At 52.6% G+C, this 25551-nt stretch overlaps 2 protein-coding genes across 5 annotated transcripts in view; both read right to left on the bottom strand.

The window, feature by feature from the left end:
- TBCD (tubulin folding cofactor D) overlaps positions 1-12338 on the bottom strand; it is a 160819-nt gene extending 148481 nt beyond the window's left edge. Inside the window, exons 1-4 of one of the 3 annotated variants that reach the window (XM_045490002.1) lie at positions 12014-12338; positions 10799-10849; positions 2917-3014; positions 1522-1623 (exon numbers count right to left, since the gene is read on the bottom strand). In XM_045490002.1, coding sequence (XP_045345958.1) covers positions 1522-1623; positions 2917-3014; positions 10799-10849; positions 12014-12197 — 435 coding nt within the window. In that variant the 5' untranslated portion in view covers positions 12198-12338. The remainder of the gene's footprint in view (positions 1-1521; positions 1624-2916; positions 3015-10798; positions 10850-12013) is intronic. The other 2 variants (XM_045490001.1, XM_045490003.1) reach the window with 2 other exon arrangements.
- A 1550-nt stretch (positions 12339-13888) lies between these two features.
- FN3K (fructosamine 3 kinase) lies at positions 13889-24371 on the bottom strand. 2 transcript variants are annotated; one of them, XM_045490012.1, is made up of 6 exons: positions 24175-24371; positions 21117-21313; positions 19411-19502; positions 19019-19101; positions 15193-15315; positions 13889-14334 (listed from the first exon to the last, which is right to left on the bottom strand). In XM_045490012.1, exons 1-6 carry the CDS (start codon positions 24313-24315, stop codon positions 13996-13998), a joined length of 975 nt encoding a protein of 324 aa, XP_045345968.1. In that variant the 5' UTR covers positions 24316-24371; the 3' UTR covers positions 13889-13995. The 2 variants fall into 2 exon arrangements, with proteins under 2 accessions (XP_045345968.1, XP_045345969.1); XM_045490013.1 differs by having other exon boundaries at positions 21117-21268; positions 24175-24366.
- Between the last annotated feature and the right edge of the window lie 1180 nt (positions 24372-25551).

The raw sequence follows: 25551 nt of genomic DNA, 5'->3' as shown, positions 1-25551 counted from the left end.
GAGGGGTTGTGGGAGGGGGGATGGGATAAATGGGTCAGGGGCACTAAGGAATCTACTCCTGAAATCATTGTTGCACTATGTGCTAATTTGGATGTAAATTTAAAAAAATAAAAAATAAAATTAAAATAAATAAATAGGAGTGCCCTTATTTTAGGTAGCCAATAAAACAAGATTCCACTTTGGCCCGGGAACAATCCCTTCAGGGAGCTGGGGAAATGCTCCCCTACATCTAAGCTGAGATTGGGCACGTTCAGAAACAGCTCCCTGGGTGATGCAGTTGTGAACCATGTGCTCCGTGCGTAAGGCCACTCCCACAGCAACCGGATTCGCTGGAGGGACCTGCGAACAGGGCTGGCCATCCTTGGGCAGCTAGGAACCTGAACTTCAGGAGGCTTCCCGGCATTCCCAGAGAAGGGGGACTCTCTGTGCTTGGACTATCTGTACCAACCATGTGGTTTATGTTGAAACCCGCTTTCCTTTTGGGAGTTTGGTATTTCAGTCCATGTTTGGCAGAGTACCCACGTAACCAACCCCAAGAAAATTCCTGCACACTGGTCTCTATGACATTCACATGGGCAACACATGACTCAGTGCTGGGGGAATGACAAGTGCCCTGTGTGACCTGAGAGAAGACTCTAGAAGCTTGCTCCTGGTTTCCTCCAGACTTCACCCCATATGCCTTTTCCCTTTGCTGGGTTTGCTACGAACCAGTCACAACCATAAGAACAACTACCTGTGGAGTCCTACAGTGGTCTTAGGGAATCATCAAACCTGAGGGTGGTCCTAGGGACCCCCAACATAATTATATTTCAAGTTTAAAAATCTAGATGGTTGACATACTTTTCACCACACTGAATATAAGCATATTTTTTTTTCTTTATAAAAACATATTTTAAAAGGAAATAATTTGGGGTGCCTGAGTGGCTCAGTTGGTTAAGCGTCCGATTCTTGCTATCAGCTCAGGTCATGATCTCACAGTCGTGAGATTGAGCCCCGCGTCGGGCTCCATGGTGAGCATGGAGCCTACTTGGGATTCTCTCTTTCCCTCTCTCTCAAAAATAAGAAAACTTTTTTAAAAATAAATAAATAAATAAAATAGTAAAATAAAAAAATAAAAGGAAATAATTTAGGGCACCGGGGCGGCTCAGTCAGTGAAGCGTCTGACTCTTGACGCTGGCTCAGGTCGTGATTGCACAGTCATGGGATTGAGCCCCATGTCTGGCTTCCTGCTGAGCGTGGAACCTGCTTTGGATTCTCTCACCCTCTCTCTCTCTCCCCTCTCCCCTACTCACTCTCTCTCAAAATAAACATTTTTTTTTAAGGAAATAATTTAAAGTAACATATAAAAAAGAGAAAGCCAAAAGAATAAAGAAAAGAGAGAGAGAGAGAAAGGGACACAAAACAGCATAACATAAAACTGAAGGAAACAGGAGGATAAAGCTGCCAGTAAGGAGTGGAACAAACAAGGGAAGAGAGGAGGGAGAGGGGTGGGAGTGAAAAGGAGGAGAAAATCACACTCACTTCATGGTCTCTAGGATTTTGATTTGTAAACATATCTAAAACAGGTTGTACATCAGCCACTTCATGAGGAAATAAACGAAGAAATGTTTTATATCCTCGAACCTACCAGATAAAAAGACATTGAATTACTACATAATTAGAAAATACAGAAAGTAACAAAATTATCTTTTTCTTCTATCATCAAAGATCACCACCTACTCCACCCAGTCATCAGAGAATTGTGTCACATCACAGTGATACAACTTGGTAAGTAAACACGGCTATGTTTGCTTCTTACATCATCCATTCACATGTTCTGGCCCCTCTTGACTAACAAATATCAAATGTGCTTCACCAGAACCACAGATATGCTACAAACTAAAAAGTTTTCCCTCTACATTGTTTATACAATCGCCCTGTGACACTTATGAGGAATAAGTCCTCGAAAACCTCAAAGGTTGGGGCGCCTGGGTGGCGCAGTCGGTTAAGTGTCCGACTTCAGCCAGGTCACGATCTCGCGGTCTGTGAGTTCGAGCCCCGCGTCAGGCTCTGGGCTGATGGCTCAGAGCCTGGAGCCTGTTTCTGATTCTGTGTCTCCCTCTCTCTCTGCCCCTCCCCCGTTCATGCTCTGTCTCTCTCTCTCCCAAAAATAAATAAACGTTGAAAACCTCAAAGGTCCCCAAGTTCATTATGGCTTCCATAAATGCACTGGTGCTCCGCGTTCAGGAGAGACCCTGCGCTCTACCCGTTGAGCCGGCAGACCACAGACGAGTACGCACAGGGCAGCGCCCCCATGGAGCTCTCTCACTGGCCAAGGGCCTCTTTCCACCACACAGCGGGCACTGCTCCACCGAGTAGCCCCCCAAAACCCACCCCCAGATGGCTCTGAGTCACTCCCGTGGTCAAAACTGCAACTGGTTAAGTCTGTAGGCCAGCACCCACACATCACCTGGGAGTCTGCAAGAATCAGGCCCCACCTCAGACCTGCTTACTCAGAATCTGCATTGTTAACAAAATGCCCAGGAAATTCATCTGCACATTAAAGTTTGAGAAGCACTTCCATTTTCACCACGCTTGTCCACTTTCTCCTTGTAAAAGACTTTCTGAATTAGTTGGCTCTCCCGCCCCTTCCCCCTCCTCTCTGCCCCTCCCCCATGTCCTTTCTACGTAGGTAGTGCTTGATCTATTCAACTGCGAGACGCTAAATATCTCAGACGTGGTTTCAGCCAAAGGACCCCAGAACCACTATCGCTAACATCTGATTCCCCAGATGTGGTAAAAAAAAAAAAAAAAAAAAAATGAAACCCACAATTTATGTGTGAGAACCATCTTTCCTGAAAAATAACATTTGGAAGGTAATTTCTGAACCAAGTACATAAGTATTCTGTCCGCTATAAAGTGCTACGTAAATGTTACCTTGGTGATGATGTAAAGAAATTTGAAAGCCAGATGTATGAGGTCAGCTGGAGATGTCTTATCTTGTACTATATCCAACAACAAGTTCATCATCCATTCTAGGAAAAAAACATACGCAAAATATTTACTACAAAATTAAACATTAGTATGATATTGAAACAAAATGCCAGAAGAAAAAACAGATTTACAAATGTAAGAGTGGTTCAGTATTAGTAAACCTGTGTAATCCGAGTATCAATAGAGCAAAAGAAGAAAAACATTTATTTTTTATTTATTTATTTTTTTTTTTTAGAGAGACAGCACACAGGCAAGCACGGGTGGCAGTGAGGGAGAAAGGGAGTGAGAGGAAGAGAGAGAATCTTAAGGAGACTCCAGGATCAGCACAGAGGCTGCCGTGGGGCTCAATCCCATGACCCTGGGATCATGACCTGAGCCAAAATCAAGAGTCAGATGCTCAACTGAGCCACCCAGGAGCCCTGAAAAACATTTTTATCTTAACAGTTTCTAAAAGGGCACAGAATGAATACAATATTCACAACATTCATCCTTGCTTTTAAAATGCAGAAGGGGGGCGCCTGGGTGGCGCAGTCGGTTAAGCGTCCGACTTCAGCCAGGTCACGATCTCGCGGTCCGTGAATTCGAGCCCCGCGTCAGGCTCTGGGCTGATGGCTCAGAGCCTGGAGCCTGTTTCCGATTCTGTGTCTCCCTCTCTCTCTGCCCCTCCCCCGTTCATGCTCTGTCTCTCTCTGTCCCAAAAATAAATAAACGTTGGGAGAAAAAAAAAAAATGCAGAAGGGCTCCACACTGGATGTAAAGTCTACTTAAAATAAAATTAGAGGAGTGCCTGGGTGGTTCAGTTGGTTAAGCATCCAACTTCAGCTCAGGTCATTATCTCACGATTAGTGGGTTTGGGCCCCGTGTCAGGCTATGTGCTGACAGCTGAGAGCCTGAGCCTGATTCAGATTCTATGTCTCCCTCCCTGCCCCTCCCCAACTTGTATGAGTACACACAAGCATGCGCGTAAGCTCTCTTTCAAAAGTAAATTAAGTAAACATTTTAAAAAATTTCTGAATTTTAATGCAAGAGAAATATTCTTATATTTAAGAATTGTTCTACGTCAAACCAATATCTACTATTGTGCTTTATAGAAGATACCTCCTACAACTACTATGATTTAGCAATAATCACATTCTAACCAATGTAATAAGGCAGAATAAAAGATTTCTGCTTCCAGTTATAAAGGAATAACTCATACAGAATTGCCCTACCACCAAAAATTAGAAAACTAGACAAATATATGACAAATATATATTCAGCGATACTGGAACAGGCAGTTCAAGGAAACAAACGGACTGGGATCCACAGCTGCCCAGGCTGTCTGCCAGGAGGTGACATGCAGAACTCGGTACAGGGAGTGGGGACGCAGAGCAGAGACAGAGGTTCAAGGAGGCTAAGTCCGCTAACATCCACAGGACAGGGTAATGAAGAGAAAGGTATGCAGAGAATGAGCTCCAGTCATCTACAGAGGTCCCTCAAGTCTTCCACAAGGCCAGGTAAGAACAACTACCAAGAAGCACTGAGTTAAAGGGGGATGGGGTGCCTGGTAGCTCAGTCGTTTAAGTGTCCAACTCTTGATTTTGGGTCAGGTCATGATCCCGGGGTCGTGGAATTGAGCCCTGTGTCAGGCTCCGCACTGAGCATGGAGCCTGCTTAAGATTCTCTCTCCCAGGGCACCTGGGTGGCTCAGTGGGTTAAGTGCCTGACTTCAGCTCAGGTCATGATCTCACAGCTTGTGAGTTTGAGCCCCCCATAGAGCTCTGTGCTGACAGCTCAGAGCCTAGAGCCTGCTTCCAATTTTGTGTCTCCTCTCTCTGTCCCTCCCCAGTGCCTGCTCACTCGCTCTCTCTTTCTCAAAAATAAACATTAAAAAAAAAAGATTCTCTTTCTCTCTCCACCCCCCGTCCTGCCCCTTTGCCTCTCTCCCCCACTTCTAAAAAACACTTTTTTAATTTTTTTTTTTTAAATGTTAATAGGAAGAAAAGCCATACCAAACAATCACGAATTATAAGAAAGCACGAGCAGGGGTGCCTGGGTGGCTCAGTCGGTTAAGCATCCGACTCTTGATTTCGGCTCAGGGATTTTGGCTCAGGTCATGATCACACAGTTCATGACTTCGAGCCCCACATCGGGCTCGGCACTGACAGCATAGAGCCTGCCTGGGATTCTCTCTTGCCCTCTCTCTCTCTGCCCCTTCCCCTGCTGGCATGTGCATGCACGCTCTCTCTCTCAACTTAAAAAAAAAAAAGCCAGAGCAGCCATATCAGTATCAGACAAAGCATATTTTGAAACATGTAATATTACAGAGATAAACAGAACATTTCATAATGATGTAAGGATCAATTAGTCATGAAGACTCAAGACTCCTATAACCACGCCAAATTACAGAGCCAAATTGAGAGAGCGGAAAGGAAAAAGACAAATTTATCATTGTAGTTAGAGATTTCGGTACTCTCAGGAACTGACAGAACAAGAGAAAAAAAATCAATATGGACATAAAAGGCCTATATAACAGTATGAATCACCCTACCTAAATGACACTTACAGGGCACTCTACCCAACATCAGCTGAATAGACATTCCTCTCAAGTGCACACAGAACTTTCAACAAAACAGACCCTGTGCTGGGCTGTGAGTCTTACTCAACAAAAAGACTGCAACTCACATCTAGGGAATGCAGAGTAAAACTGTAGTGACATACCACCACATTCCCACAAAAAACATAGGCTACAATCAGAAAGACTGGCAATACTAAGTGATGATGAGGATGTAGGGCAACTGAAATTCTCATAGATTGCTGGTTGAAATGTAAAATGGCACCACCTTTATGAAAACAGTATGGCAATTCATCATAAAAGTTTATCATAAAAAACATATTTACTATACAACCCAACATTCCACTCTTACACATTTATCCAATAGAAATGGAAACACACGTCAGCCTAAAGGACTGTCTGCAAACTGGAGACAACCCAAATGTCCATCAACGGGGTGAAAGGATAAACAAATTGTGGTTCAACAGAAAATGAGCAAAGTACTAAAACATGTCATATGGAGAAGCCTTAAGAATACTATTTTAACATAAAGAAGCCAGAGAGTAAAGTAGGTCAGTGGTTGCCCAGGGCCAAGATGAGGGCAACTAACTGCAAAGGGTCACAGTTCACTTAACCTCATGGGAGGACAGAAATGTTCTACACCTTGATGGTGGTGGAGATACATACATTTGTCAAAACTCAAACTGTATACTTAGGATGGGTGCGTTTTATTGTATGTAAATTATATCTCATCAAAGGTAACTTTGAACACTTTAAAGGAAGAATGAAAGTGTATATCGACAGATAAAGAGATCAAGCCAGCATTACTTACAAACTATATAATTATTGGGGCGCCTGGGTGGCTCAGTCGGTTAAGCATCCGACTTCGGCTCAGGTCATGATCTCGCGGTCCGTGAGTTCGAGCCCCGCATCAAGCTCTGTGCTGACAGCTCAGAGCCTGGAGCCTGCTTCGGATTCTGTGTCTCCCTCTCTCTCTCTCTCTGACCTCCCCCACTCACACTCTGTGTCTTTCTCTCTCTCTCAAGAATAAATAAACATTAAAAAAAAAAAAACAGGGGCACTTGGGTGGCTCAGTTGGTCAAGCAGATCATGATCTCATGGTTTGTGAGTTTAAGCCCCACTTTAGGATCTGGTCTGATAGCTAGGAGTCTGGATCCTGCTTCAGATTCTGTGTCTCCCTCCCCTGCTCACACACTCACTCTCTCAAAAATAAACATACATTTAAAAAAAGAAATATTGGGGCGCCTGGGTGGCGCAGTCGGTTAAGCGTCCGACTTCAGCCAGGTCACGATCTCGCGGACCGTGAGTTCGAGCCCCGCGTCAGGCTCTGGGCTGATGGCTCAGAGCCTGGAGCCTGTTTCCGATTCTGTGTCTCCCTCTCTCTCTGCCCCTCCCCCGTTCATGCTCTGTCTCTCTCTGTCCCAAAAATAAATAAACGTTGAAAAAAAAAAATTTTTCTTTTAAATAAAATTAAAAATTTTTAAATTAAAAATAAAATCTTTAAAAAGAAACAAAATTCATATATTGAAAAAAATAAAAAATAAATAAATAAAAAGAAACAAAAAACAAAAAACATATTGTCTGACTCCATTATATGAAATGCTCACAATGAACACTTAAAAGAAGTTCAGACAGAAAACAGATTAGCAGTTGCCAGGGGCTGGCAGGAGAGTGAGGGTGGGGGCGACCACTGATGGATATGGGCTTCTCCTGGGGGTGATGAAACATTAGGGAGTTAGTAGTGATGGCTACATGACTCTGTGATGTACTAAAACCAATGAAGCAGGGGCGCCTGGGTGGCTCAGTCCGTTGAGCGTCTGACTTCGGCTCAGGTCATGATCTCACAGCTTCTGAGTTCGAGCCCCACGTTGGGCTCTGTGCTGACAGCTCGGAGCCTGGAGGCTGCTTTGGATTCTGTGTCTCCCTCTCTCTCTGCCCCTAACCCACTTGCATTCTGTCTCTGTCTCTCTCAAAAATAAATAAACATTAAAAAAAAATTTTTTTTAATAAAAATAAAAATAAAAAAAATAAAACCAATGAAGTATGCGCACACAAGGCTGAACTCGACGGCGTGTGAGCTACACCTCATGAGCACAAGCAGCTTTCATCCCAGAGCAAAACTCAACAAACCACTTAGGGCAAGTGAAGCGTTCTCCGGAGGAAACGTGAGGACCCCAGATAAAGGAAAGGCTTCATCCCAGCATCTGGAACATCCCCAATTAGTAGAAAACTCAACCAACTCACCTGCTCCCAGAGAAAATCCGCTCATTCACTCACCACACTGCCCCAAATGGGGTTGCCTGACAGAATTCATTCAGGATGGGTCTAGCCGGAAACACTCCAGCTTACAAAAAAGAACCAGAGGAGCCCTCATCTACATCCGTTTGGTCTTAAATACGGACAGAAATAGTAACATGAAGAGACCAAAATACGCACAAAAGCTGACGCCTGAGGAAAGAGGTGAACTGCAGAGAATGGCAGAGAACAGTCAGAACTGGCCTCCCAGAGATTCTGAAAGCCAGCACAGCCATTCCACAAGAACAGACACCAGAAAAGCAGATTATTCCACATGCATATCTCAGCAACCCTCACCCCCCAAGTCCCGGGAAAACGAAATAAAGAGATACAAATCCACAAAGAAAAAGAGAAAAAGAAACAACAGCCAAGAGATGTCAGCTGTGACTCGGAAACTGGACGGTGGCAGGGAAACCTGTGGTGACCGAAGCAGCCCGGCAGGCAGAGCCGAGGTGCCAGGAACCGGCCAGCGCAGGACGCAGGAAGGGTTGCAAACAGGAGGAGTGCTCTAAGGTCCCCCAGCCCTTGCCCTCGTGGGCAGAAGACCAGAGGTCTACCTCCCTAGAGTGCTGGGCCCCACAGCCACTTAGCCACATTTGGGTTGGCTTTTTTGTCAAATAAAATTTTAAAAAACTTTTTGTTAATGTTTATATTAGAGAGAGAGAGAGAGAGAGAACGCGCATGCGTTGCGTGCACAAGCAGGGGAGGGGCAAAGAGAGAGGGACACGCAGAATCCAAAGCAGGCTCCAGGCTCTGAGCTGTCAGCAGAGAGCCCGACACAGGGCTTGAACCCACGAACCATGAGATCATGACCTGAGGAGAAGTTGGACGCTTAACAGACTGAGCCACCCAGGCGCCCCTAAGTCAAATAAAATTTAAAATTCAGTTCTTCAGGGGGTGCTTGGGTAGCTCAGTTGGTTAAGCGTCTGACTCTTGATTTTGGCTCAGGTCATGATCTCACAGTTCAGTTCCTGAGATCAAGCCCTGCATCAGACCCTGAGCTGATGGGACAGAGCCTGCCTGGGATTCTCTCTCCCTCCCTCCTCTGCCCCTCCGCCTCACAGCTTGCGTGCTCTCTCTCTCAAAATAAACAAACATTTTTTAAATAAACAAAAAATAAAATAAAATTACGTTCCTCAGTCATCCTAGCCATATGTCAGTCAAGTGCTCAGCAATCACATCTGGCTACTGGTGACTTTACCAGATAGCACAGATCTAGAACATTCCATCATCACCCAATTCTCTACTGGACAGAGATGCTCTGAAGAGAGTAGGTCTGAGAGGAAGCCAGGAAGCAGCTGACAACAGCCAGTCAGAGCCTGACTCAACCGGGAGTTGGCATTCTGGGCTAGGAGGCCCACAGTGGGACCCTCCCCCACAGTGCGACAGCACCCAGCAGCCAGCCATGTAGTCCCCAGAGAGAAAACACGACCCAGAAGACAACTGTCAAAAATACCAAACCAAGGACAAGAGCCCTTAGATGGTAAAAACTGTGGACAAAATAAATTCAAGAACGTCTTCATGTGCAAAACAAAGATTAAAAAGCAAAACTATGTGGGAAAAGCTAAGGGGCCAGAAGGTCACTCCTGGAAACTCAACATGCAGTCCACAGGCTCACCAGAAAGAGAAAGCGGAAGCAGAGAAATGACCAGCGCCACACCAGAAGTCCCCTGTGCCAAAGGATGCCAGTCTTCAGCCTAAGACTGACCAGCATGAGAGAAAAGACCCAGAGCACGTCACACTCCTCTGAAATATCAAGTTCTAGAAACTTGCAGCAGCGAAAACAGACTCCTGAAAAAGGAACTTGGACTTGGTAACAGTGGCTGAGGGAACCGTGCCTTCTGTCTTCAGCGAGCCAGGATGAAATGTATCTCTTCTGCCTGAGACAGGGGACCGCTCAGAAAGCTTACCTTGCACAAAACCTTCAAGGTTACCTGAAGAGGAAAGCAGCACGCACAGCACCAGCCCACTTTTTAAAAGGCGCGTATGGGGGCGCCTGGGTGGCGCAGTCGGTTAAGCGTCCGACTTCAGCCAGGTCACGATCTCGCGGTCCGCGGTCCGTGAGTTCGAGCCCCGCGTCAGGCTCTGGGCTGATGGCCCAGAGCCTGGAGCCTGTTTCCGATTCTGTGTCTCCCTCTCTCTCTGCCCCTCCCCCGTTCATGCTCTGTCTCTCTCTGTCCCAAAAATAAATAAACGTTGAAAAAAAAAATTTTTTTTAAAAAAAAGGCGCATATGTGTACACCAAAGCCGACGCTCAAGGCCTCACACGGTAACGTGTAAAGTCTCAACAGCCCTGTGGGACAGGTAGTGCTAATAATCCCCATTCTACAGGTGGGGAAACTCAGGCCACAGCCGCTGAGGGGCTGCACGGAGATGCACACCCGGGCCCCCAGCCCCCACCCCGCGCTGCCTTTCCTACCTTCCTCCTTCCTAAGTTCACCACCAGAAGTGTTACTTTTGCATATAAAAAAAAGTGTTGTCAGGATGAAACAAGTCAAAAATAAGGGTCACCCGCTCCGGTCAGGATCTCACAGTTCTCGACTTCGAGCCCCAGGTCAGGCTCTGAGCTGACAGTGCACCGCCTGCTCGGGCCCTCTGTCTCCCTCTTTCTCCCTCCCTCCCCCACTCATGCCCGCTCTCTCTCTCAAAAATAAACAAACATAAAATGACAATAAACAAACAACGAAAAACAAAAGAAACACAAAAGTCAGTGCCCTTATATTGAGTTAAGGAAGCCGGAGCCTCCGTGTCTCCATCTACACAGATAACTCATCACCCTTCCACGGTGATCCCCGTAGAGGGCTGGGCGCTAACAAAATGTGCCTGGAAAACATTAAAATCCACACTACGAGCAAGGGGTGCAGAGACCCCGCGAAGAACAAACAAGACCGGGGCAATGCGTCCTGACGCCCGCGGCGGCGGGCACACACGTGTGACCGAAGGACCCACCGCAGGAGGAGCGGCCTCTGTTCTTACCGAGGTGGGGGTCCAGCAGGTGAGGCTGCTCCTGGTACTTGTCCATGATCACTAAGAAGGAAAACACGAGGGTTAGCTTCGCTGGGGCAGACATGCCCGCTTTCCCTCGCCGCCTCCCTGGGGCACAGGCCACCTAGGTGGCTCCCCACCACCACCCGCCGGCCCCTCCTCCCCGCGTGCGCGGAGCGCCTTCCTCTGGAGCCCGTTCCCCCACCTCCTCTGAACCTTTCTTTGCTCCCTCCTCGAGTCACAAGTCCTCCCCTTCACCAGACAAGACACCTCCCCGCACCCACTTCTCCCCCCGCCCGACCCCGCAGACCCCAGCGGCCGCTGGCACAGCTGTCAGATCCCGCGGCCACCTACCACACACCTGCACCTGTGACAACTTCCCAGGAGGGGAAAACGGGCCTTCGCTGGCCCCCCGACGTGCCCTCACCCTCTCGGCAGTCGTGTGCACAAGGTCTTGTTTTTGAACCCCCGGTTCACGGCCAAAGAAACAGCCCCAGAGCAAGGAGGCAAGGCGCCCGAGCGGCAAGCGGGACGTAAAAACCCTGGGGTGTGTCACCAGAGCATATGCCTTGTCAGGGCAGCCGCCACACCGCCCCTCTCTCAAAGTCAGAGGGCCGTCCTGACAAAGCAAGAGCACAAACCCACGCCGAAACTTCGTGAGCAAGAAGGGCCCGCGAAGGTGGTTTTCCTGGACGACAAAAGCCTGACCGCCCAGCGGCGGGGCCCCAGGGAGCCCTCACGAGCTGCTCCCGGGAGACGGCTGCAAAGGTGCAAGCTGGGAGAGCTGACACCTTAAGGGGAACTAGCGCGCGCGCGACCCACCGCCCACCGTGCCCCGAGCCTGGGCTGCGCCGCCCGCCGCTACCCCGCCGGGTGGGGTCGGAGATCCCGTGGTCTGCGGCGCGCTGGTCCCCGTCTGCTTCTCCTGTCCCTCCCTCCCGGTCCGCACGGCCGTCCCCGAGAGCCGGGGCCGCCCTGGCGAGGTCCACGCCGGTGTCCTCCCGCGGGACCCTGCACAACCCCGCCCTCCGATGACAGGCGGGAAAGGCAGGGCCCGCGGCCCCGGCGCCTCCAGGTGAGGCCGCCCAAGCACACACGCCCGGCTCCCACAGGTGCGCGGCAGGGGGCAACCATCGCACGGGGAAAGCAGCAGCTGCGGCCCGAGAGCGCGTACAGAAGGCCACCGGTCCCGGGCCGCACGCGCACCTCGGAACCGCTCCAGGGCGCCCTCCCGGGCCGCACGGTCGCCTAGCACCGCCGGCAGGCGGGCGAGCAGCGCGCGCGTCTCCGCGCTCTCGCAGAACGACTCGAGGAAGCCGCCGCGGGCCAGCGCCTCGTCCTCCGCCCCGTCCTCCGGCGCGCCCGCGGCCGGCTCCTCGCCCAGAGCCATCCTCGCTGCTCCGGACCGCGCCTGTAGACTGGAAGCTCGGCCCCGCCCGAGCACCGGGACACGGGATGCCGGCTGATGCAGACGGAGGTACTACTGCTGAGGCAGAGGGGGCGGCTACCGACGGTGGCCCCGCCCCACGACCTCCGACCTCGCGCCTCGGACCCGCTACGGGACGCGCCGGCCGCCAAAATAGTGTGCAAGGAGGCGGGGCCGGGCCTTGTGGGGCGGGGCCCGCGTGAAAGGGAGCCTGGACCCCGCGAAGCCGGGAAGTCCCGGGACCGGAGCCTGATGCGCGGCCTGGGGGCGGGGCCAGAGAGAAGGCAGGGCGGGGTCTGAGGTGGTGCGTTCGAATGGGGTGGGGTGGGTGGGAGGTGTGGGGGCAGTCTGAGCTCGGGGCGGGGTGGGGTGGGGTCTGAGCCTGTCGGTGGGGTCGGGGCGGGGAACCGGGCCTGAGCTCGCTCGTGAGGTTGGGCAGAGGGGGTGGAAATCTGAGCTCGGGGGGAATGGGGACTGGGCCTGTGGGTGGGATCGAGGTGGGATCGGGGGAAAGCCTCTGAGCCCGTGGGTGGGGTGGGGACGGAGCCTGTGGGTGTGGTCGGGGTGGGGTGAGGTCTGAGCCTGTGGGTGTGGCCAGGGCGGGGGCGGGGGCGGGGGGCGGGGGGTGAGTCCGAACGCGAAGGCGGGGTCTGAGCTCGTTGGTTGGGGAAAATCTCTACCCGTGGCAGTGGGGGTGGGCACAGTGGCCTGCGCTTGGCGGCGGTGTCGCGGCCCCAGTAGCCGGAGGAGAACCAGGCCCCATTCCCCACGTGGGGCCCGACTCCTCCCTCTCCCCCCGTCGCACTGTCACATCCCACAAACCTGAGTTTTGCGACAAAGGCAGTTTCTGTTTTGAAATGTCAATTGTCTGGAAGGATGCCTCCGGGGTGTTCTTTCTAGAAAGTCTTAACAGGCTCACACCTGTCAATGGGACCAGTCTCCTGACCGCGAGGCCCGCTGGACAAACAGTCTCAGAAAAGAGAAATTTGGGCGCCCTTATCACTGGGAAATTGGTAATTTTGCAAGGAGTAAGAAAGGCGTGGTCTCGTCTCCAGCCCCCGCACTGTGAATGGCCAGTGCCCCGCAGACCCTGCCCTGATGTAGCCTGCCCTGGGCCCTCCCTTCACGGAATACAGCCCCGGCATCTCCAACCGACTGGCCACCCCAGCCACCTGACCACAGTGGACACCCACTGACCAAGGCTCTCCCCCTGCCCTCGCCCCCTTTTTATCCATCAGAAAACACTCCAGCTGGAAAATGGAGTGTGGGAGCAGCGCTGGGCAGTGGCTGCGGTCCAAATGCCTGGTCCCCACGCTATCCAGGGCCTTTCCTTCCATCTGCCCCGCCTCAGTAGGGAGGGCACTCAGAGCCCCACTCAGCCCCAGAGGTGCTGCTCAAGAGGTGAGACCCATCTCCTGGTCTCCAACTCTGCCTAAGGCACAAACAGGAGCCCTGAGTCCACAGGCAGATGTGACCCCAGCTTTCACCTAAGCAAATCCCAGATGTGTTTCTATAACATCATGAAAATACCCAAATTCCCCCTGGATCATGACACAGAATGAGGCTGTTGGAAATCTGTCAGGTGCTCCGGGCCCTCTGCAAACTAGCCCAACTGCATGGAGGATGGAGACACAGGTGAACAAACACACACACACTTCCATCCCTGAAGCCCAGCCGGACTTTATTAGTCCCGGAAACCACCTCTGGTGTTGCCACCCAGAGTTACTCACTGAGCAGGGAGGCAGGGGATGCAGGCTGGCTGCTACTTGAGAAGCTTCCTCATGGTGCCCAGGGACGGGCTCCTGTACTGCCGCCCAAAGTGGTTCCAGTGGTTCAGGTAGTTAAAGAGCTGATAGAGCAGGAGCCGCCTGTCAAACCCCGGAGCCTTGGGAATCTTCCGGTGGTAGGCAGTGAAGAAAGATCTGGGAAACCCCCCGAACATCAAAGCAATTGCCAGTTCAAATTCAGAATGTCCATAGAAGGAAGCTGGGTCATAAACAATAGGCCCTGAGTCATCCTCAGCCACGTTTCCCGACCAGAGATCCCCATGAAGAAGGGCAGGGACGATCTCTAGACCACAAAACAGATCCGGGATCTTCACCTAAGAAAATAATTATTGCACACAGAGTCATCATGGGCCTATGAGCCACAGCCTCCTCACCCAATACTTGGAAATAAGGCAGAGATGACCTCATGTTTGTTCAGGGTCCAACCATAGCCCAGTCTACCAAGCCCAGAGATGAGGGGATCGTCTGAGTCCAAGAGAATGCAACATCATTGTACTGTTTACTAATTTAGGTTTGGAAATTCCACCTCCCTAATGACTTCCATACAATAGCGACCTCAGTGGATGTGGTCGTGTAGACTGTGAACCATATAACCTGAATGGAGGGTTTTGGGGGGGGGGGGGGGTAATTTAGCAAACTTTCTCCACCATTCTTTAATTTCACAGAACACATATGTCTGCACCTGTTCTGTATACTACGAGTGCTATGGGTTATTTCATTAATGAGTTAAATTTCACCCTGGAATGACACACAAATTCTGTTCTTAACATTTTGAGAGTTAAATTTTAAACTAGTCACTCTGGGGCAACTGCTGGCCACATCTCCAAGAGGTGAGACATTCGTGCTTTGGAAAAGAAGAAAAGGACAGGGTAAGAGTGGATAAGAAAGCAATAGTAAATGCCACAATTTATGGGCCAGGCACCTATGTTTGAGGTTAAGTATTTGGTGACCTAGCCAGTGAAAGTTGTACTCAGGGGCCAAGTATGCCCTCAGGTACCTTCCCCTTCCCAGTTTCCCCATCAGGCCAATAGTCAGGCACTTATGTGTCCACACTTAACCAGCTCTGCTCCATGGCTCCATTCTACCAGAGGGCTCCACACAAATATGGAGGATAGCCCATAAAAGAACATAAAAGAACAGCCCCTGTCCCAGAGAATAGCCTCTGCACCCACCTGTAGTTGTGACCACAGTTCTCGTGCCTCTCGGTCAGCATAGTCCTTTTCAATGAGGTCCAGCTGTGCTTGGAGACGGTGCCGGGCAAAGAAGGTCGACCAGTCATCCTGCCACTCATTCACCTGGGCGACAAGGGGCCAAGGCTGATGCTGCTGCAGCTGGTGCTCACAGGACAGCTATACATGGAGACTGCCCAAACCCCAGGACAACCACTAACAGAACACAACAAATATTACAGCTAGCCAACAGAGGAGATAGGATGGAGTCATTAAAAATAGTCCAAAAGAAGGCAGATGAACAGGAAAAGGGGAAACATAGAACAGATAGGACAAACAGAAAACAAACAGCAAAATGACAGATTCACCCCTAGCCACATCAATAAGTACATTAAATGCAAAGGGTCTAAATACCCTAGTTAAAGGGCAGAGACAGGTTGGAAAAATAAAGCAAGACTTGATTCCAAGCTGTGTACAAGAAATGCACTTTAGGGGCGCCTGGGTGGCACAGTCGGTTAAGCGTCCGACTTCAGCCAGGTCACGATCTCGTGGTCCGTGAGTTCGAGCCCCGCGTCGGGCTCTGGGCTGATGGCTCAGAGCCTGGAGCCTGTTTCCAATTCTGTGTCTCCCTCTCTCTCTGCCCCTCCCCCGTTCATGCTCTGTCTCTCTCTGTCCCAAAAATAAATAAACGTTGAAAAAAAAAAAAAAAAAAGAAATGCACTTTATACATGCTAACACTAGTCGAAAGAAAAGCTGGAATGGCTATGTTAATATATCAGACAGAGTAGATTTCAGAGGAGAGAATATAAAAGAGGTCATTTCACAATGGAAAGCAAGTTAATTGATAAAGAGGACGTAATAATCCTAAATTTCTGTACCCCTAATATATGGCAAATAGGCTCATGAACAGATGTTCCACATCATTAACCATCAGGGGAAATAAAACGTCAGTGAGACACCACTGCACACTCACCAGGAGAGCTTGAATTTTAAACGGAAACCACCAAGAGTGGCAAGGATGTGGAGGAACTGGAACCCTCACCCCCTGCCGGTGGGAATGTAACATGGTACAATCACTTGGGAAGGTATTTCTGCAGTATTTTTCTTAAAAAGTTAAATGTGAACCTACTATATGACCTGGCCATTTCCCTCCTAGGTAATTACCTAGGATAAATGGAAGCATGTGTCTACACAAACTCTTGTACACAAAGGTTCAGCAGCTTTATTTGCGGAAGCGAAACCTGGAAACTACTCAGATGCCCGTCAGCAGGTAAATAGGTAAACAGACTGGTTCACTGTAGGAAGGAACGGACTCTGAACACTTGCAACACCATAGATGAACATCATGAAATGATTAAACTGAGTGAAAGAAGCCAGAAAAAGGCACGTAGTGTATGATTCCATTTATACTAAGTTCTATGAAATACAAATTTACCTACAGTGACAGAAAGATCCATGGCGCCCAGGGTTGGGGAAGGGTAGGAGGACGCTTCAGGTGATGCATATACGCACCCCAACCATGGGAACTGGTTCACAGGTACCTCTGCATGCCAAAACTTATCACTTTGTACACTTTAAGTGTGTGGTTTGAGGCGCCTGGGTGGCTCGGTCGGTTAAGCGCCCAACTTTGGCTCAGGTCATGATCTCACGGTTGGTGAGTTCGAGCCCCGTGTCAATCTCTCTGCTGACAGCTCAGGGCCTGGAGCCTGCTTCTGATTCTGTCTCCCTCTCTCTGCCCCTCTCCCCTGCTCACACACTGTCTCTGTCTCTGTCTCTGTCTCTGTCTCTGTCTCTCTCTCTCAAAACTAGATAAATATTGGGGCTCCGTTGGTTAAGCGTCTGGTTAAGGGTCAGTTAAGGGCCCACTTATCCTCCCAAGGAGCAGTACCCTCCTGCAATTTCTGGGCTGGGACAGGTGCTCCATCCAGGACCATCTGTCACAGAAGGAAGAGGTGGGCTAAGTGTTCTCCTGACCCCTTGCCCCTCCCTGGCCCCTCCCAGGCCCCTTGCCGCTTGCCCCTTACCCCTCCCAGTCCCCTTGGCCCACCCTGGCCCCTCCCTGGCCCCTCCCAGGCCCCTGGCCCCGTGCCCTTCCCAGGCCCCTTGCCCCTCCCCGGCCTCTCCCCAGCCCCGCCCAGCCCCCTTTGCCCCTCCCTGGCCCCTCCCCAGCCCCTCCCAGGCTTCTTCCCCCTCCCTGGCCCCTTGCCCCTCTCCAGCCCCTCCCCGGCCCCTCCCTGGCCCCTGGCCCCTCCCAGGCCCCTTCCCCCTCCCAGTCCCCTTGCCCCTCCCTGGCCCCTTGCCCCTCCCTGGCCCCTTGCCCGCCCCCTTGCTCCTCCCAGGCCCCTCCCAGGCCCCGCCCCTCCCAGGCCCCATCCCCCTCCCTGGCCCGTTGCCCGCCCTTTGCCCGCCCCTTACCCCCTCCCAGGCCCCTCCCAGGCCCCTCCCTGGCCCCTCCCAGGCCCCTGGCCCCTCCCTGGCCCCTCCCAGGCCCCTGGCCCCTTCCTGGCCAGTAGCAGCTGAGCTAAATAGGTTCACTGATCCTGGAGTCTAAAGGGGGACAAAGGGGCCGCCTGTATCCCTAAGAGACCAGCCCCATTCTCACTGACTTCACAGACTGGGGCTCTGTGTATGATTTCATTCCTTAGTTCTTTTTTTTTTTAATTTTTATTTTTTTAACATTTATTCACTTTTTGAGAGACAGAGCATGAGCAGGGGAAGGGCAGAGACAGAGAGGGAGTCACAGAATCCGAAGCAGCAACAAGCTCTGAGCTGTCAGCACAGAGCCCCACATGGGGCTCGAACTCACTCAGGAGCAGTGAGATCATGACCTGAGCCTAAGTCGGACGCTTAACCGACTGCGCCACCCAGGCGACCCTCCTTGGTTCTTGAAAAGTCACTGGGCAAGGTCAACTGAGTCTTTGGAGAGCCCACAACAGCTCTTAAACTCAGCACCTGAAGCAGGACACCAGACCACACCTGCCTGGGACCAGTACAACTGTGTGGGCCACCAGCCCCAGGCAGATGTGTAGGCCCCAGGGGAGCTGGCTTCGCCAGAGATCCAGGGAGTCCCAACAAGCCTGGTAAAGCACTGTGTGTGTGGAGTTCTAGGTACCCCAGATGTGAGGGCTGCCCCCTGTCTGGGATCCCAAAATCTGGCTCAGGCTTCAAAATGATCTTACCCACATGACATCCACCTGGGAGGCTCGCCGTCTGCCCACACGGGAGAGACAGAGAGGGACAAACGGCTACCTACTGGATGATTCCACTACATGAAATGTCCAGAATGAGCAAAGCCACTGAGACAGAAGGAGGTGAGTGGTTATCAGAGGCCAAGGGCAGGGGGAATGGGGGTGACTGCTAATTAGCATGTGATTTATTTTGGGGGCGATGAAAATATTCTGTAATGAGACAGTGGTGATGGCTGCACAACATTGTGAATATACTAACAACCACTAAATCGTACACTTTAAAATAATGGAGTTTATGTCATGAGAATTACAAAGGCCAGGACTTAATCCCTGACCTCACCTGCTGCCTCAGTGCCACCCACTCCAGTCCCCACACTCATCACACAACCCTCTGCAGAAAGCCTTTGCACCTGCTGTTCCCTCTGCTTAGATGCTCTTCCACCCGGCCCACAGCTTCCCACCTCCGCCAAGCTCAGCTCAGGGGTCTGCCCTCCTCTCCCAGGCACCCCAGTTCACACCCTGCGTTCAGAAATCAGACAGTCTTCATGGCACCCTGTCACCTACAAGGGACAAGGCGACCAGCACTGGGGCACTGGGAACGGTCATCAGCTAAGCAGGGACATCCTCCCCCAGGCTCTCACCTGAGGGATGAAGCCACAGCATGTCACCGTGTGGAAGCCAAACTTGCTCACATACTGGGGCTCAGCACACTCAGTCCTCCGGCCTGTCAGCAGAAAGAGCTGTTGTCCTCCCCTTCAATGCCAGACCTCAGCAGAGCCCCCTCAGCAGAGGGAGAGGCCTGGGCAGCACTGCTCAAACGGGGACAGTCTGAGGAGCGCCAGGGCCCTCCTGCCTCAGGCGTGCTGGACAACAGGGCTGGGAGTAACCGGGGTCCAACCCCACCCACCCGTCAGTGCCATCAGAGTCCCCATTTAACAATCTCATCTTCACACGCAGCATAAAGGAAGTCGGTACGCATCGCCACAAGCACCACCCCGGGGTAGATACACCTGGGTCGGGGGCCACAACGTACCCACTGTGTTCTCCTCCTCCTTCAACTTATCCCTGAGCTTCTGGTTGTAAAGGTGCAAATCTGCCATCTGGTCTCCGAGTTTTGATGCCTGACTGAGGATACAGGAAATGCAACCAATTAAAACAAGAAATAACCACAACCAGTTAGAAGGCTCCACTTTGAGAAATGCTGTAAATACCTTAAAAACTACTCTCCATTCTTTAAAAAGGGAAAAGTGAACTGTAGGCCATGACCTTTTCTGAAAAACAGGATGGTATAAAATCACAAGCGCAGGGGGCGGGTGTGTGTGTGTGTGTGTGTGTGTGTGTGTGTGTGTGTGTGTCTGTCAACAGAAGCCTTAGGAGGCGCTGGGAACAGGAACAAAGGTTTAAAAACTTACATTAAGGAAAGACCAGCTTGGAAGGTTTGTAAAAAAACAAATGTAAATCACATATAAAAGACAGGTTGAGGGGCACCTGGGTGGCTCAGTCCATTAAACGTCCAGCTCTTGATTTTGGCTCAGGTCATGATTTCACAGTTCATGGGATCGAGCCCCACATCAGGCTCTGCACTGACAGTGTGGAGCCTGCTTGGGATTCTTTCTCTGCCCCTCCCTCACTCAAGTGCAAGCTATCTCTCCTCAAAATAAATAAACAAACTTAAAAAAAACAGACTGAGATGCTATTCACGCACCATGATGGGCATGGGCCATTCTTTGCTGATGGAGCCGCAGGTTGTTTCATGTCTTCTTTGTGAGAGTTCTTGTTTTCCACCTTTTTTAAACAAAATACACACAACTTTTTTTTTTAACATTTATTTATTTTTAAGAGACAGAGATAGAGCACAAGCAGGGGAGGGGCAGAGAGAGGGGGAGACACAGAATCCGAAGCAGGCTCCAGGCTCCAAGCTGTCAGCACAGAGCCCGACACGGGGCTCAAACTCGGGAATGGTGAGATCATGACCTGAGCCGAAGTTGAACACTTAACCGGCTGAGCCACTCAGGCACCTCTGCATAACTTTTATTTTTTATGTTTATTTATTTTGGGGGAGGAGGGGCAGAGAGAGGGGGAGACACAGAATCTGAAGCAGGTTCCAAGCTCTGAGCTGTCAGCACAGAGCCCAACATAGGGCTCGAACCCACTTACAGTGAGATCATGACCTGAGCCGAAGTTGGACACTTAACCAACTGAGCCACCCAGGCACCCCAAAATACACGTAACTCTAGTAATTAGAAAAAAATTTCAGGACTTCGGATAATTACTAGAGCAACCTCACTGGGCCCGGTTTGAGCTAACATGAGTGCATTCTAAAGCATGAGGCCAGGGATGGTTCCAACAAGCTAATTTGATGCTGATTCACTGGAGCCAAAACACACAGAAAGCAAGAACTCCTTGTCTCTGTTAAGAACCCAGGGGCAGGGGTAGGATTCCTGGCCCTGCCTCTGATGAGCCACACTGGCAGCTCAGCAAGAGCCTGTTCCCCTTCCCTCTCTCGTCCCCCTCCCTCCCTCCCTCTCTCCCTCTCCCTCCCCCTTTTCCTCTCTCCATCTCCCTCTCCCTCTCTCCCTTTCCCTCCCTCTCCTTTTCTCTTTCTCTCCCTTCCCCCCTCTCCCTCCCTTGCCCTCTGTCCTCCCCCTCCCTCTCTCCCTCACTCCCTCTCCCTCTATCTCATGATCTCACAATCTCACACACTCTCTCACACACGCACACGCACACATGCACACTCACCTGCTCAAGCTCCTCATCGTCAGGTGCTCCATCACAAAGGCAGCCCCTCCTCCCGGCAGGTCAATCACCTTGATTGGCCGTGGTACCCGAACCAGGCCTGTGGCCTGGAGGGCCTCCAGGCTGGCCATCTCTCCCTGGAACATCTGCCGGGCCTGCATCCAGAACACGGCCATGAGCTCCGAGGGGCCCCTGCAGCCCTGGACAGAAGCCACCACGTGGGGTCACAAGCACCCAGGACCTACAGTTACTGAAAGCTAGCTGGAGAGCAAGACATCAGCCCCTCAGAGAATGGGCTGCAACATGGCCCCCTTCAGATAGAAATGGGCTCCAAAGGTGAGGCTGTGCCTGGGGCTTGGGGGGACAGAATGCTGGTGCCCCTGCCCTGGGTGGCTTCCTCCCAGAGGTGAGGAAGCACAGGTGCAGGGGAGGTGCTGGAGGTGCTGGGGGTGCTACTGGGGGCCAGGGTGTGCTGTGGGGTCACAGTGGGAGTGTTGGGGGTGCTGTGGAGGTACAGTGGGAGTGTCGAGGGTGCCCGGGGTCATGGTGGGAGTGTCAGGGATGCCCGGGGGTACGATGGGAATGTCGGGGTGCCTGGGGAGTACAGTGGGAGTGTCAGGGGTGCTGTGGGGGCACAGTGTGAGTGTCGGGGTGCCTGGGGGCACGCTGGGAGTGTTGGGAGTGTGTGAGAGCATGGTGGGAATGTTGGGGTGCCTGGGGATACGGTGGGAGTATCGGGGTATGGGGGGCATGCTGGGAGTGTCAGGGTTGCCTGGGGGTACAGTGGGAGTGACAGGAGTGCTGTAAGGGTACAGTAGGAATGCTGGGGGTGTCTGGGGGGTACAGTGGGAGTGTTGGAGGTGCTATGGAGGTACGGTGGGAGTGTCGGGGGTGCCTGGGGGTACGGTGGGAGTATCGGGGTGCCTGGGGACACAGTGGGGGTGTCAGGGGTGTTTGGGACACGGTGGGAGTGTCAGGGGTGCGTGGGGAGTACAGTGGGAGTGTTGGGGTAACTGGGGAGTACAGTAGGAGTGTTGGGGGGGCTGTAGGGGCATGGTGGGAGTGTCGGGGGGCCAGGGGGTATGGTGGGAGTGTTGGGGGTGCCTGGGGGCACAGTGGGGTACTGAAGGATGCTGCCAGATGCCACAGAGGTTGTAAGGTACCCCAGGGGACTGTGGGGGTGCTGCAGAGGGTCTGGGTGGTGCTGTGAGATGCAGTGGGGTGCTAGGGGTTACCTGTAGGGTGCCTTGGAGTGTGGATCAGTGGAGCGTCTGGAGCCGGGCATGGGTGCCCTTCCAAGTTTCCTGCCCACCTCACTGCCTCCAGCGATCACAGGAGAGGAGGAACCGCAAGGGCAGGGTGGGGTGGCATGCCAAAGGGACTGGGACACACATTTTGGGCAAGAATTCGGGGCAGAGAGGTCAGCTGGGCCTGGCTTGGGTCCAGGGCCTCTCCCCAGAGATAAGCACCCAGTGGGGCCTGGGGGGGGGGGCAGGAAGGAGGCTCACACCCCACCCAGGAAGAAGACAGGCCGCCCCAGGAGCAGCAGAACAGCCTCCATTGGGACCCAAGGGCTGTCCTACTTCTAAAATATTTCCCACAAATACCCCAATTTAAAAAATTTTTTTTTCAGCGTTTATTTATTTTTGGGACAGAGAGAGACAGAGCATGAACGGGGGAGGGGCAGAGAGAGAGGGAGACACAGAATCGGAAACAGGCTCCAGGCTCCGAGCCATCAGCCCAGAGCCCGACGCGGGGCTCGAACTCACGGACCGCGAGATCGTGACCTGGCTGAAGTCGGACGCTTAACCGACTGTGCCACCCAGGCGCCCCAAAATACCCCAATTTTAAACGAGGTGAACACTCACCCCGGGTACGCGACAGAAAGCATGCTTCTGAACACCTCTGCCTATAGAATTATTCCTCATGAGGCCAAAGCATCTAATGCCACGCAGGAAAAGAACCCCATCCTTCAATTCAAAGTCTCTGAGGGGAAAATGAGGCAAGGCATCCTCCAAACTGCCAGCCCAGCCCTGGAATTGTGAAGCAGGGGTTACTAGCGCCCCGCAGGGGGCATCCAGCAGTCCCCAAACATACAGGGGCAGGGAATACCTGGGCTGCATTCTGCTGGTGTCCTGAGGGCCTCACCTGTCACCTGCTCACCTGCTGTGTGCCAGCACCGAGGGTTTCAAGGGCAAATGGAGAAGCTTTCAGTAGGAGGGTTCCAGACCCCACATGAACCCTGAACCCAAAACTGCTTCCCGGTACATGGGGCTTATTTTGAGAGGGATTGGTTCTGAAACGAAATTCCCTAACAATTCCCTGTGCTAACAGAGCCGGGCTGCTGGACCAATCCTGACCTCTCACCCATCCCAGGTGGGCCCTGCTGCAGGGGGGCTGGGAGGATTCCTTCCGCCCACAGCCCCTACCCCCACCACCACTGCTGCACCTCAAAGGGGCCTGGCCCAGAGAGCACTGGGGGCCTCAGTGAAGGCCTCCACTAGGGCCAAGGGAGTGCCATCCTTAGCATCTGGGGGCACTAACTACGGCCAACTTTCTCCATTTGTAAAGTGTCACTGTTTTCCATATACAGTCTATTTAACAGCAACACTTTAAGCAGGCACTAACCAGGCCCAACACAAGCACAGGCCCCTGAGCAGACAGCATGAGCCTCTTGCTCGGTCCCTCACCGAGTCTTGGCCTCCTTTCTGCCTCCTCCCACCTGTTGAGCTGGACCCACGGGCTGTGGAAGAGGGAACCCAGCGCTGGGACCCAGGGTAGAGGCAGAAGCATCCCAGGACTCCAAGCCTCACCTCCCCCATTCCTGATGGTAGAGAAATTAAAACCAACACTCCTGCGCCTCCAGGCGCAGGATTATTAATCCTGCAGCTGACAAAACCCTGGGTCCCGCAGAAAACGCTTGAGTCCTCCTTGCCGGCAGGTGCCAGCTCCTGACCCCCGCAGTGACGCCAGGCCGCACCTGCGCCCCTCCACCCCCACCCCTTCCCCTCTCCAGGCTCCAGCTCAGGCCGCGGGGGAGGGGGTTTCTGGGGGGCCGCACCTGCGTCCGGTGGTTGACCTTGACGAAAACGGGGCCCGCATCCGTGTCGTAGGCTCGTCCCTCACTGATGCAGCCGGCCCCGGGGCTCCCGAAGGCCCGCAGGGTCGCGGTGCGCAGCTCGGCTCGCAGCAGCTGCTCCATGGGGCGGGGGAGACTCGGGCCGGGGAGGCACGGGGACGGCGCAGTCGCCAGCCAGCCGGGGCGGAGCTCGCTCTCCGCGGGGGCGGCGCCGGGTCCTCGCGGCCTGCGGGCTGCGGGCTGTCCAACCCTTGCGCGCGGGTGACGGGTGCGGTCAGGTCCGCGCGAGCGGTGGGGGAACGGACCCAGCCCGAGGGCGAGGGCAGACAGAGCTTCCCGAGGGGGCCAGAAGTGGGGGCGGTGCCCCTCTGCATGTGTCCACACAGTCAGGGTACCCCGACAATCCGGGGTGCGGCCCACCCTGTAGAGCCTGACACCACCACCCCCCACTCCCTACCCCCCCACCCCCGGCCAGAGGTTCCAGGAGCCCTTGCTGGCCCTCTGCCCAGGCCTCAGCAGGACTTAGAGGACATAGTCTAGGGTAGAGCCCACTGTCCCTGGGACCCAGGTCACAGGTCACAGTCCTGGCTAGGTCTCACACTGTCCAAACAAGGCTAGGGGTCTTGACCACATCCTATCCAGCCCCAGGCACTACCTAGCGACACTCGTCGCTCGTGTTGGGCTTGTTCATCAGGGCACCTGGTGGCCATCAGAGATAGAGACTGCTCTGGGGGTTCTGATAATGTGGCCAACCCCACCCAGAACCCGAGCCCTGTTAAGAGACCTGCTGCCCTGGAGAGGGAACTTCAAAACACACGTGGCCATGTGCACACAGGCACGCACACACCTATGCACACGCATGCACAAGGTCATTGCAGAAGAGCAGGGGGTGGGAGAGATTGTGTGGCCATCTTGGGAAAAGCATCTGCCCCTCCACGTCTCCCTCCTCCTAGCTTTTTTCTCTGAGTTGGTGAAGCCCTTCCCATTGCATCTTGAGGCAGCCTTCCTGTAGATTTGGGCTCTTGCACATCTATCTGCAAATGTCTTTATTCTCGACTGATAGTTTGGCAGGGTATGGAATTCCAGGCTGGATATGAGGTCCTGTTCTTTCACAACGGAGAAGCTCCTGCTCTAGCGCTTTCCAGCTCATTTGGTGTTGAGAAATTTGAAGCTATTTTGATTGTTGTAAAGCCATTTTGGTTCTGTTTGTGTGGAAACTGTTCTCTGGAGGCTTTTAGGGTCTTCTCTGTGTCACCAATATCTGACAATTTCCCAGGGAGGTGGTTGGGGTGAGTTTCCTGCCATCCCCAAGGCAGGACACTCTCTGAGGTTGTCTTCAGCTCTTTATGATTCCCTCCC

Source organism: Leopardus geoffroyi, chromosome E1 (genome assembly GCF_018350155.1).
Source record: "Leopardus geoffroyi isolate Oge1 chromosome E1, O.geoffroyi_Oge1_pat1.0, whole genome shotgun sequence".
Lineage (NCBI taxonomy): Eukaryota > Metazoa > Chordata > Mammalia > Carnivora > Felidae > Leopardus > Leopardus geoffroyi.
Note: the sequence above shows the minus strand (reverse complement) of the source record. Positions and strands in the feature narration are given on the sequence as shown.